Source organism: Monodelphis domestica, chromosome 5 (genome assembly GCF_027887165.1).
Source record: "Monodelphis domestica isolate mMonDom1 chromosome 5, mMonDom1.pri, whole genome shotgun sequence".
NCBI lineage: Eukaryota > Metazoa > Chordata > Mammalia > Didelphimorphia > Didelphidae > Monodelphis > Monodelphis domestica.
In genome coordinates this window covers 89,791,120-89,805,643 of record NC_077231.1, presented here as the reverse complement: position 1 = coordinate 89,805,643, position 14,524 = coordinate 89,791,120, and the positions used below count along the sequence as shown (strand labels likewise).

Here is a 14,524-nt window from a genome sequence, read left to right as displayed (position 1 = left end):
AGTATTTTATTTGGGATTTTCCCTGGTGAACAATTAAATTTATATTCAGTCACAACCCTAAATTTACTTTCATGTCCAAGTATACACTTGTACTATTCCTTATATAAATTACAATCTGGGGCCTAATTAGCTGCAAACAAGCCAAACCAAAATACAACTGTTAATTATGTATAATTTAGATGAATATAGAAAAAAGAAATTATAAATATAACCAAAAACTGTAGGGAAATTTTCATTCTGGAGTGCATTTTATGCCTATTTAAATTGAATTATAGTTAATATTCCTGGAAGTCATGTAACTTCAGATAAAAAAAATAGCTAAACTATGAAGTTTTAACCCAGCAGCAGCTAAAAAAATTGTCCTATTTAGTACTTCTTTTCCCAGTACTTAACTTTCCCTAATTCTTCTCTAGGACACAAAGATAGAGTAGAACTGTTTCCTCAGGTGAGAGGGATCCAGGATAGAAAAGTCAAGTCAAGTCATATTTAATGAATAATCCCAGAATAAAACTAAATTGACACAATCCATGTCAGTTTATTTTTTTATTTTTTCTAAGTTCAATTTTATTTTCAACTCCAAATTCTTTCCCTCTCACGTCCCCCACTCCCACTGAGAAAAGCAAGAAAAATAAAAGCCATTACAAACATATACATATATGTGTATATGTAGATATGTTTGTATGAATTTAAGCAAAACAAATTCCTGTATTTGCTATGTACAAAATCAAAACAAAAACATCTACCTCAGTCTGTGCAATGAAACTATCATCTCTCCATCTGGAGGTTGGTAGTATCATAAATCCTCTGGAATTGTGTTGATGAGCATTCTTAAGTCTTTTTAAAGTTGTTTGCCTTTGCAATATTGCTATTATTGTCTAAACTGATCTCTTTGTTCTACTCACTTCACTTTGCATCAGGTCAAACAAATCTTTCCAGGCTTCTATGAAATCTTTCTTTTCATCATATCTTACTGCATGGTAGCATTCCATCACATTTATATGCCAGAACTTGTTCAGCCATCTCCACTGATAGGCACTCCATCAATTTCCAATTCTTTGCCACCACAAAGAGAGCTGTGCTAAATATTTTTGTATATATCAGTTCTTTTCCTTTTCCTTTTATCTCATTGAGGTTTAATAACTTTGGGAGCAGAGTTTTAAATTGTTTTCCAGAATGGACTGACCTATTAACAGTTCTACTGGCAGAGTATTTGTGTGCCTATTTTCCCACAGCCCCTCCAGCATTTCTTGTTTTCCTTTTCTGGCATCTTAGCTAATATGATCCATGTAAGGTGATACTTCAACATTGTTTTAACTTGCATTTTTCTATTAATTAATGATTTATATCATTTTTTAAAACTGCCTATTATTTATTCCAACCAACTGAGGAAGAGATCTTATTTTTATAAATTTGGTTGAATTTATTAGTGAAGGATTGCATTCAAATTGTGGGAAAGATGTCAGAGAGATGGATGTCAGACAGTTCTATCTCTTAGAAATATGGCTTTTATCAAGAAACTTGCTAGAAAGAATTTCCCCCTAAATTTCCTGCTTCTCTTCTAATTTAATTAACATTGGTTCTATTTGTGCAAATAGTTTTTTTCCATTTTATGTAAGCAAAATTACTTATTTTGCCTCTGATGAACCTCTAGAACTCTTTTTGGTCATAAACTATTCCCCTATCCATAGATCTAATAGGCAAATTCTTCCACATTCTTCTAATTTGTTTATACTATTAGCCTTTTTGTCTAAATTATGTACCCACTTTGAACTTATCTTGATACATGGTGAGATGTTTCTGCCTGACTAGTTCCAATTTTCCCAAAAGTTTTCTTCAGATAGTGAGTTTTTGCTCTAATAGCTGGTGTCTTTCAGTTTTTCAAACTCAATGCTACTATGCTCTTTTGCTTTAGAATACTGTACATTTAATCTGTTCCACTGATCAAGCTCTCTCTTATCTAATACCAAATCATTTTTATTATTATGGCTTTGAGCATAGTTTGAAATCTGATCTTGGTGGATCCTCCTTTCTTCCTATTTTTCTCCCTTAATTCCCTTGATATTCTTGACCTTTGGTTCCTCCAGATGAAATTTATTATTTTTATTAGTTCTGTAAATTAATTCTTAAATAGTTTGATATGGCACTGAACTCATCTATTAATTTGGGTAGTACTATAATGTTTATTAAATTGGCTTAGCCTACCCCATAAGCAATTAATATTTTTTGAATTATTTACATATGTTTTTATTTGTATAAAAAGTTTAATAATTGTTATAAAGTTCCTGTGTATGTCTTAACAGGTAGACTCTCAAGTATCTTATGATTTTTATAGTCATTTAAAATGAAATTCCTCTTTCTACTTCTTCTTACTGGATTTTGTTGGTGATATACATAAATGTACATGATTTTTGTTGATTTTATGTTTTTAAATTTTGCTGAAATTGTTGCTTGTTTTAGTTTTTTTAGATGTCTTTGTAGGGTATTCTAAGTATACTATCAGGGGGCAGAGCTAAAATGGCCCCAGAGTAGCAGGAACTTTCTAAATCTCCTTCCAACCAATCAATACAAAGCATAGCAAAAGGATAGAAGTCAAAATCAGATGAGTAAAGGGGCTCTCCCACAGGACACTGCCTTAAAGGTAGGCAGTGTTTGGGGGATTTCCACGCTATAAGGGGGGGAAAACTACACTTATCAAAGCTTGAGCTGATCACCCATCCTCCACAGCACCTTCCATGTCAAGATTCAGAGTGAGGACCAAACACTGTCTTTAAATTCTAGAGCAGTGCAAGCTCTTGGCAGTGAGACTTGGGACTTGAGGCTAAAGAGCATGGAGCCTGGGCAGCAGAGCCCAGAGATTGAGCAGAAACAAGGCTGGCCACAACAGAGGCAGCAGGGACTGGAAAAATAGCCTCAGGGCAAAACACTAAAGTACACTACACAAAAAATTGCCTGGAAGATACTACCAAGACAAAGCCCCGTGAAACAGAAGCTAAGAAAGCAATGTCCACCAACATGCAAGAACCACAATCCACAAGTAGCAAAAGAAATAAGCAAAAAAAAGCTCTTGACCCTGGATAATTTCTATGGAGAAAAAGAGCAAACTACAGAAGCAACAGTAGAGAGTGACAAACAAGTAAATACATCCAAATTTTCTAAACATCACCTCCAAAAAAGTGACAATTTTGTCTCCTCTTTGTTCTTGTTCCCTTAATTTCTTTTTTCTTGTCTTATTTCTAGCATTATATGGGATAGTAATATCCGATGATAATGAACATCCTTGCTTTACCCTTCATCTTAAAGAAAGGCTTCTAGCTTATCTTCCTTACAGATGTTTGTTCTTGGTTTTAAAAAGATACTATTTATTTTATTAAAGAAAATTCCTTTTAATACCATGCTTTCTACTGTTTTTAAAAGGAATGGTTGTATCTTATTATATGATTTTTGTTGCTTTTTGTTATTTATATGGTCAATTATGTTTGTAGTTTTCCTAATATTGAACATTCCTATTCTGCATTCTTGCTATAAACCCATCCTGGTCCCAATATATAATCTTTGTGATATGTTGCTATAGTCTAGTCAGTTTGCTTTTAAATATTATTGGCCTTCAACTGATTCACCACAAAGATAAAGAATAAACAATAGTCATTCTTGAAATGTCATCTCATCAGAACTAGCAGCTTCACTCTGCACACTGATGTTGGTACCAGACTCATTTACTCTTAAAAAGTATGTGTCCCTACTGGGTGTCTATTCCAAAGAGATCAGAGGTAAGAGAAAAGGATCTATCTGTACGAAAATAATTTTAGCAGCTCTTTTTTGTAGTTGCAAAGAATTGGAAACAGAGGTTTGGGGAATGGATGAACAAGTTGTGGTATATGGTACTAATAGAATACTATTGCATCATAAGTAATGATAAACAGGATAAGTTCAGGAAAACCTGGAGAGACTTATATGAACTGAAGCAAAATGAAGTGAGCAGAACCAAGATAATAATGTGTACACTAACCAAAATATTATACAATGATCAACTATGGACTAAACCATTATCAGCAAAGGGAGTCTCCCAAGATAATGACAAGGAACTCATGTAGAAAATGCCATCTATAGCCAAAGAAGGAACTGTTGGAGTTAGAGCAGATCAAGGCATACTATCTTCCACTTTATTTCCTTCATGAGATTTCAATTGTATGTTTGAAATTTGTCTTCCATCATGACATGAGCAATATGGAAATATGTATTACATGAGAATACAGATATAAACTTCATATGAGAATACAGATATATTCATGGCCTTTGGGAAGGAGGGAGGGTAGGAAAGGAGAAAAACAGAATTCTAAAATGTCAAAAAAATTAATTGTCAAAAAATGTTTCTACATGTAACTGAAAAGAATATTTTAAAATTAGGGGAAAAAAAATTTTTTAAAGTAAAATATGTCAGTCTAACTTGAGCTGATTTTTCCTGTATTGTCTTATGTAATATTCTTTGGGGCTGTTATATGGTGGGTTAAAAGAAGGGTTCAAACTAGCTATATATATAGAATAAAAGGTTTATTTAACTAAAGGGAGAAAGGAAGGGAAGGGAATCAGGGACTAACTTACTTCTAACCCATACCAGATATTAAAATCCTAAACTTTCTATAGAAACCTAAACTAGCTAATAAATTAAAGTTAAGGAAAGATTGTTAGAGGCAAGACAAAGGGCCCAAAGAAATCTCATAACACAGGAGTCCTTTCTTTGATCAAGCAGAAATTCCAGTGACAGCTCTGCAGGTTCACGCAGGATTAGAAAGGGAATGATGATTAACCCATACACTGTCCACCAGTGTAAGGTAATCATTAACTCAACCACTCCTTCAAGATGGTCCAATTTCTCCCATCAGGAGCCCTCAGAGCCCAGAGAGGCCACACATCTCCCCCCTTAGAGAGCAGGGTCTTCTGAAAAAACAGAAAACTAGAGGCAAAGTCAAGATGGCAGCCTAGAAGGAGCATAGACCTGGCAGCCTGGCCAGAGCTTTGGAGATCCTCCATATCTGCTCCAGCCGTCCAGGAAGTTTAAAACTCAGAGTAAACCCAGCCCAACTAAGCTGAACTCAATCCCATCAAAAGTCTCCAGAACACAGGGAAGCCCAGGCTCCCCATCCATCCTCATTGACTGCTGGACTTTAAGCCAATCAAAAGCCTCCAGAGGACAGGAAAGCTCAAACCCCCAACAACCCTCCCCCAGAGATTACACCAAGAGATCCTCTGTTAAAGCTCCAAGAGGGGAGACTCATAGAAGTCCCCAAAAAACAAAAAAATGAGAGGAACAAGAGCACAGACAAATACGGGGAGGAAAGAAGGGGTGAATGTGAACAAACAACAGAAACAGAAGAAAGAAACTACAATAGACAGCTACTACTCACCAAATGGAACAGAGGGGGAGAGATCAGCAAACGATAAACCAGAAATCCCAGCGAATTGGATACAGGCTGTGGAAGAACTCAAAACACAACTAAGAGAGGCTGAAGACAATTGGGAAAAGAACTTAAAAATTAAGATAAGTCACCTGGAAACAGAGGCACTTGAACTAAAACAAGAAAATAGTGTCCTGAAAGCCAAAATCATCCAGCTGGAAAATGAGGCAAAGGAGATGAAAGATGAGGCAAAGGAGATGAAAGAAGAGATAAAGAGGATGAAAGACAATCTTCAAAGAAAATCAGACCAGAAGGAAAAAGACGACCAAAAAGCCAGAGATGAAATCCAATCTTTAAGAACCAGAGTAAAACAACTAGAATCAAGTGACCTCACAAGGCAGCAGGACACTATAAAACAAAACAAAAAGAATGGAAAAATTGAGGAAAATGTGAAGCATCTCATTCACAAAACAGATGATTTAGAAAATTGTTCAAGAAGAGACAATTTAAGAATAATTGGACTACCAGAAGACCACGACAAAAGAAAAAGCCTGGACATAATACTAGAGGATATTATCAGGAAAACTGTCCCGAGATCCTAGAACAAGAGGGGAAAGTGGAGATTGAAAGAATCCACAGATCACCCCCTGTATTTAATCCCCAACTGACAACACCAAGAAATGTTATAGCCAAATTCAAAAACAATCAGATGAAAGAACAGGTATTACAAGCTGCCAAGAAGAAGCCATTCAGATACCATGGAAACACAGTGAGGATAACACAGGATCTGTCTGCATCCACACTGAAGGACCAAAAGGCATGGAATACAATATTCCGGAAAGCAAGGGAACTAGGCTTACAGCCAAGAATAAAATACCCATCAAAACTGACTATATTCTTACAGGGGTCATTTAACACAACAGAAGAGTTCCAAGCATTCATAAATAAAAGACCAGACCTGAACAGAAAATTTGAAGTCCAACCACAGAACTCAAGAGAATCATCAAAAGGTAAATAAAACAGAGGGGGAAAACAACAACAACAACAACAACAAAAATTTTTAAGAGACTCAATAAGTTAAAATTATATGTATCCCTATAAGAAAAGAGGTCATTGGCAACTCTTAAAAACTGTTGCTATCACCTAAGCAGCTAGAAGAACTACACTCAGAGGGAACAGTGACAAACTGTATAGGATGAAAGGACAAGACATAAATAGGTATATAGATATATGCATGCATAAATACATATACATGTGTATGTATATATATATATATATATACATGACTAAAGCTAAAAAAGAAAAGAGGTTATGACTAAAAGAAATGGGAAAAGAAACAAATGAGGGTAAATTTATATGTCACAAAGAAGCTCATGGCGGGAGGGGGGAGAACATCGATACACTGGAAGGGTAAAGAGGTCGGAGATAGGAAATACTCAACTCTTACGTACTTTGAAACTGACCCAAAGAGGGAAGAACAATCCAATCCATTGGGGAAGAGAATAGATTTGCGCTCTATAGGGGAGTAGAAGGGTAAAAAACAGACTGGTGTGGAGGGAAGCAGTACAAGGGAGGGAGAGGGTGGAGGGGAAATTTTAAAAAGACTACAGGGGAAAATAAGGGATGGAATAAAAAGGGAGGGGGGTAGAAAGGGAAGTACAAGGGGGACTGATTCAAAGTAAATCACTGGACTAAAAGGTAGAGATGAAGAAGAAAGGTTAGAATTAGGGAAGGATATCAAAATGCCAGGGAGTCCAAAAGTGATAGTCATAACGTTGAACGTGAATGGGATGAACTCACCCATAAAACGTAGACAAATAGAAGAATGGATTAGAATCCAAAACCCTACCATATGTTGTCTCTAAGAAACACACATGAGGCGGGTAGACACTCACAAGGTCAGAATTAAAGGATGGAGTAAGACCTTCTGGGCCTCAACTGACAGAAAGAAGGCAGGAGTGGCAATCATGATATCTGATAAAGCAAAAACAGACCTGGTCAAAAGGGATAGGGAAGGTAATTATGTTTTGTTAAAAGGGACTTTAGATAATGAGGAAATATCACTAATCAACATGTATGCATCAAATAATATAGCACCCAAATTTCTAATGGAGAAACTAGGAGAATTGAAGTAAGAAATAGACAGTAAAACCATAGTAGTGGGAGACTTAAACCAACCATTATCAAATTTAGATAAATCAAATCAAAAAATAAATAAGAAAGAGGTAAAAGAAGTGAATGAAATCTTAGAAAAATTAGAATTAATAGACATATGGAGAAAAATAAATAGGGATAAAAAGGAATACACCTTCTTCTCAGCACCACATGGCACATTCACAAAGATTGACCATACATTAGGTCACAGAAACATAGCACACAAATGCAGAAAAGTAGAAATAATAAATGCAGCCTTTTCAGACCACAAGGCAATAAAAATAACGATCAGTAATGGTACATGGAAAACCAAATCAAAAACTAATTGGAAACTAAACAATATGATACTCCAAAATCGTTTCGAGAAGAAATCATAGAAACAATTAATAATTTCATCGAGGAAAATGACAATGGCGAGACATCCTTTCAAACCTTTTGGGATGCAGCCAAAGCAGTAATCAGAGGTAAATTCATATCCCTGAGTGCATATATTAACAAACTAGGGAGAGCAGAGATCAATCAATTGGAAATGCAAATAAAAAAACTCGAAAGCGACCAAATTAAAACCCCCCAGCAGAAAACCAAACTAGAAATCCTAAAAATTAAGGGAGAAATTAATAAAATCGAAAGTGATAGAACTATTGATTTAATAAATAAGACAAGAAGCTGGTACTTTGAAAAAAACAAACAAAATAGACAAAGTACTGGTCAATCTAATTAAAAAAAGGGAGGAAGAAAAGCAAATTAACAGCATTAAAGATGAAAAGGGGGACATCACCTCTGATGAAGAGGAAATTAAGGCAATCATTAAAAATTACTTTGCCCAATTATATGGCAATAAATACACTAATTTAAGTGATATGGATGAATTTTTACAAAAATATAAATTGCCTAGACTAACAGAAGAAGAAATAGATTTCTTAAATAATCCCATATCAGAAAAAGAAATCCAACAGGCCATCAAAGAACTTCCTAAGAAAAAATCCCCAGGGCCTGACGGATTCACCAGTGAATTCCATCAAACATTCAGAGAACAGTTAATCCCAATACTATACAAACTATTTGACATAATAAGCAAAGAGGGAGTTCTACCAAACTCCTTTTATGACACAAACATGGTACTGATTCCAAAGCCAGGCAGGCCAAAAACAGAGAAAGAAAACTATAGACCAATCTCCCTAATGAATATAGATGTAAAAATCTTAAATAGGATACTAGCAAAAAGACTCCAGCAAGTGATCAGAAGGGTCATCCACCATGATCAAGTAGGATTTATACCAGGGATGCAGGGCTGGTTCAATATTAGGAAAACTATTCACATAGTTGACCACATCAACAAGCAAACCAACAAGAACCACATGATTATCTCAATAGATGCAGAAAAAGCCTTTGATGAAATACAACACCCATTCCTATTAAAAACACTAGAAAGCATAGAAATAGAAGGGCCTTTCCTAAAAATAGTAAACAGTATATATCTAAAACCATCAGCTAATATCATCTACAATGGGGATAAACTAGATGCATTCCCAATAAGATCAGGAGTGAAACAAGGATGCCCATTATCACCTCTATTATTTGACATTGTATTAGAAACACTAGCAGTAGCAATTAGAGAAGAAAAAGAAATTGAAGGCATCAAAATAGGCAAGGAGAAGACCAAGTTATCACTTTTTGCAGATGACATGATGGTCTACTTAAAGAATCCTAGAGATTCAACCAAAAAGCTAATCGAAATAATCAACAGCTTTAGCAAAGTTGCAGGATACAAAATAAACCCACATAAGTCATCAGCTTTTCTATATATCTCCAACACAGCTCAGCAGCAAGAACTAGAAAGAGAAATCCCATTCAAAATCACCTTAGACAAAATAAAATACTTAGGAGTCTATCTCCCGAGACAAACACAGGAACTATATGAACATAACTACAAAACACTTGCCACACAACTAACACTAGACTTGAGCAATTGGAAAAACATTAACTGCTCATGGATAGGATGAGCCAATATAATAAAAATAACCATCCTACCCAAACTTATTCATTTATTTAGTTCCATACCCATGGAACTCCCAAAAAATGTCTTTACTGATTTAGAAAAAACCATAACAAAGTTCATTTGGAAGAACAAAAGATCAAGGATATCCAGGGAAATAATGAAAAAAAAAACACAAATGAGGGGGGCCTTGCAGTCCCTGACCTTAAAATATATTACAAAGCAGCAGTCATCAAAACAATTTGGTACTGGCTAAGAAACAGAAAGGAAGATCAGTGGAATAGACTGGGGGCACGCGAGCTCAGCAAGACAGTATACGATAAACCCAAAGATCCCAGCTTTTGGGACAAAAATCCACCATTCGATAAAAACTGCTGGGAAAATTGGAAGACAGTGTGGGAGAGATTAGGAATTGATCAACACCTCACACCCTACACCAAGATAAATTCAAAATGGGTGAATGACTTAAACATAAAGAAGGAAACCATAAGTAAATTGGGTAAACACAGAATAGTATACATGTCAGACCTTTGGGAGGGGAAAGACTTTTAAAACCAAGCAAGACATAGAAAGAATCACAAAATGTAAAATAAATAATTTCGACTACATCAAATTAAAAAGCTTTTGTACAAACAAAACCAATGTAACTAAAATCAGAAAGAAAACAACAAATTGGGAAAAAATCTTCATAAAAACCTCTGACAGGTTTAATTACTCAAATTTATAAAGAGCTAAATCAATTGTACAAAAAATCAAGCCATTCCCCAATTGATAAATGGGCAAGAGACATGGATAGGCAGTTTTCAGATAAAGAAATCAAAACGATTGGCTAAGATGACAGCTATGGAAAGTAATAAATGCTGGAGGGGATATGGAAAAGTAGAGACATTAATTCATTGCTGGTGGAGTTGTGAACTGATCCAACCATTCTGGAGGGCAATCTGGAACTATGTACAAAGGGCGATAAAAGAATGTCTACCCTTTGATCCAGCCATAGCACTGCTGGGTCTGTACCCCAAAGAGATAATGGACAAAAACACTTGTACAAAAATATTCATAGCTGCGCTCTTTGTGGTGGCCAAAAACTGGAAAACGAGGGGATGCCCATCAATTGGGGAATGGCTGAACAAATTGTGGTATATGTTGGTGATGGAATATTAAATTGGTGATGGAATATTATTGTGCAAAAAGGAATAATAAAGTAGAGGAATTCCATGGAGACTGGAACGACCTCCAGGAAGTGATGCAGAGCGAGAGGAGCAGAACCAGGAGAACATTGTACACAGAGACAAACACAATGTGTGACAAAACACACATAATCGAAAGTAATGGACTTCTCCATTAGTGGCGGTGTAATGTCCCTGAACAATCTGCAGGGATCTAGGAGAAAAAACACTATCCATAAGCAGAGGACAAACTGTGGTAGTGGAAACACCGAGGAAGAGCAAACTGCCTGATTACAGCGGTTGAGGGGACATGACAGAGGAGAGACTCTAAACGAACACTCTAATGCAAATATTAACAACATGGCAATGGGTTCGAATCAAGAACACATGTGATACCCAGTGGAATCACACGTCGGCTACGGGGCGTGGGGGGAGGAAAAGAAAATGATCTTTGTCTTTAATGAATAATGCATGGAAATGATCAAATAAAATACTATAAAATTTAAAAAAAATAAATGAACAGAAAAAATAAAAAAAGATGGTCCAATTTCCTGGCAGCTTCAAAGTCTTTTCCTTCAGAGAGAGCCAACTCCACTCCCTCTGTCTTTTTCCAGAGAGACACAGTCAGTCCCAACTACCTCTCTCCTCAGTCCTCTTGGAATGTTGATCCAGCCCTTGCCCGGTGGGATCTCCTTGATCCTTGCTTTTTTCAAAGCTAATCCTTTACAACAGGGCTATTCCCAATACCAATGATGTGGTGAATTGTTCCCATTGTATATATAATCTATCAGTGAGAGCAATTTAAACCATCTTATGTTTGCTAATTTTATTAGCCAATTGGTAAGGGTTCACTTTTGGCTCTGCCTCCACATCAGTTGCCTTGTCTTACTAAGTATGGTTCATCTATAAGCCTGTCTCAATGACTGGTGAATCCCAGCCCGTAACTGTATTAATTACTTTCTTTCTGGATCACTCTTGGCCTGCTCTGCCTCCACCTCAATGGCTTTGCCCCTTCATGGGTTCCTTCCTCTTTCCTTTTCTAGCTCCCCTTTATGAATTGCCATGAGAATACAAAAAACTTGAAAATAGGGACAACCTTTTCTTCTTCTTCTTCTTCTTTTTTTTTTTTTGGTTTTAGCCTTTAGCACAGAGCCTGGTCTATAGTTCATAAATGCTTTACCTAACAATGGAGTTGATAGGTAATAAAGAAGTAATAAAGAATGAATCAGATAGAAATTGAGACCTAGGAGAAAAGCTACTACTCAGCTAAAGAAAAGGAAACAAGAGCTAAGGACAGACACCACTCACCAGAAGAGGACTGTTATTTCTTAAAGGAGAGTTCAGCCAGAACTAAAGATCAAAGCAAAATGGAATGAAGACAGATATATCAGGGAACCAGGAACAGGGAGTTAGACCAAGAACAAGCTAGACTCAGAAACCTAAAGATTTTTTTCTTAATTGTGAAAGGAATGTAAAGATAGATCTTGCCTACATTATACAGCTGATGGCCAAAATCAGCCCTCAGATGTCAGTAAGACTAGTCTGTAGTAGCTACATAAAGTTTCAGGGGAAGAACCAAGAGGAGCCCTGAGATCAGTCCATGAGTACCTTGGACATCTTGGACAAGTCATTTAGGCCTGCTTCCTCTTCTGCAAAATGAAGTAATTGGAAGAAATGTTCTCTCTTCTTGCAGTTCCATCCTTCCCAGTTGGGCCTCCTAATATTATCACAACTCAATCTGGGTATTTAATGGTCTGCAGGGCAAGGCTCTTAACTTCAAAGAAATGGCACACAGACTTTTCCACTCTGGTCTACTTACACTAAGCCCAGTCTCTATCATTTCCACCCATTACGCCTATTTCTGCTTTCTGGGTCAACCTGAAAGAGACCAATCACTTTTCCACAGAATAGTCCTTGAAATTTGGAGGAGGGCATCATACACTGACCTCCCCTCCCTATTCTCTTAAGTCTTCTCAGTCAATCATTATTTATTAATCACCTCCTATGTGCCAGGAACACTCTTTATTACCCATAACATTTTGGTTGTCTTCCTCTGGTGCAAGCATAGACTGCTGGCCCTGGAGTGAGGAAGACTTGAGTCCAAATCTGGCTCTGGTCAGCTACTATATGTGTGACCCTAGACAAGTCATTTACCCTGAGTCCGCCTCAGTTTACTTATCTATAAAACGGGGATAATAATAGTCACTTTCTTTTATGGTTGTTCTGACAATAAAACCAGACAATATTTGTAAAGCACTTTGGAAATTTTAAAGTACTATGTAAATGCTAGCTATTATTAATATTAACTTGTCAGTGGCTTTACTAAAATACAATGCTCAGAAATGAACACAGTAGGGCAGATATTGGTTGACCAAAGGAATGATTGCCTCCCTCATTCTAGGCACCGTATCTCTACTAATGCACATGTATTTTTTTAGTTTTTTACATTTATTTTTATTTAGATTTATATACATGTATATCTATATATATGTATATATACATATATGCACATATATATGAATGTGTATGTGTGTATATGTATATATCCACATATATTTTACTCCAAATTAAATTTAGTATTAGTATATATTGCATATATATTTTATATACATATATTATATATACATATGATACCTCATGTATGCATAAAAATATATATATATAGTCCCTCACTATATCACAATTCAATTATGACTTAACTGTATCATGGGTGGATTTTTTTTTAAGTATATCTAATTCTGTATCACAGAGTTTTACTATAACGCAAGATTTTGAGGATGAATACCATACTGTACACAATGGAAATGCAATACGCCACTACAGGTACCACTTGTGCAAGTTTGCCAACATGAGATTGTACACAGCACACTACTACCTGATAGAATGAAAGGCAACCAACTACAGTGCTGTGTTCTGTATCCTGGGCACTGATTGTTTCAGTGTTTATAAAGTTGTGGGAAAGGTTAATAAGAATGTGGAAAAGGTTTATAGGAGAGTGGGAAGGGTTTATGAAGCCTTAAAAAATATATAAATAATAAAATAAATATAACACTGCTTCTTCACAGATTTTCACACTATCATGGGGGTGTCTGGAATGTAACTCCCACAATAGATGAGGGATCACTGTATATATACTATGTGTATATATACTATGTAGACTAATATATACAACATATACATATGGCTGCCATCATATTGAAATATTAAATTATATTTTGTTCATAGTGAAATGGTTTAACCTAATGAAGTAATTTTTTGGTAACATTTTAGAAATACTTACAGGAGACATCACTTTATTCTCACAAGTAGAGGTCAGTGTTTGACACTTCTGGTATACATCAATCAGGTCCAGCATGTTGCTGCTCTTCAAAAAAGCACCATAGGTGTTTCTGATATCTTCATAATGTTCAACCACTTCCATGACTTCAAATGGCAAGCCTAGTTTCTCATGTAGTAAGTGTTTCCAAGTCACCAATACATCACTAAGAGAGACAGTGAATTCTCCAGAGTGCTAAAGAAAAACAAAAGTTGAATGCTTCAAAATCAGGATTTTAAATTGTTAATTTTGAGACAAATTAAAATTGTGATACAATTGACTCTATGTTGGCCACTGGTGTTAGTCTTCCCCTTCCTCTCCAACCCTCCCCCACCCCATCTACCAAAATTGAGCTATTAAGCAATATTAGAAGACATATCAAGGAACACAGATTTGGCCATTCTATATTGGTTGATTTAAGAAAAGTCTGAGAGAGTCAAAATGGGTAGACTTACAGAGTTGAATAAATTCTCTGGGTTTCTCTGAAATTGTATTTTGT

General features: G+C 35.9%; 1 protein-coding gene across 5 annotated transcripts in view; it reads right to left on the bottom strand.

Moving 5' to 3' along the window:
• PARPBP (PARP1 binding protein) overlaps positions 1 to 14,524 on the bottom strand; it is an 83,067-nt gene that overhangs the window by 43,547 nt on the left and 24,996 nt on the right. For all 5 annotated transcript variants that reach the window (XM_016425815.2, XM_007503326.3, XM_016425816.2 and 2 more), the window contains one exon: positions 13,990 to 14,220. In XM_016425815.2, coding sequence (XP_016281301.1) covers positions 13,990 to 14,220 — 231 coding nt within the window. The remainder of the gene's footprint in view (positions 1 to 13,989; positions 14,221 to 14,524) is intronic.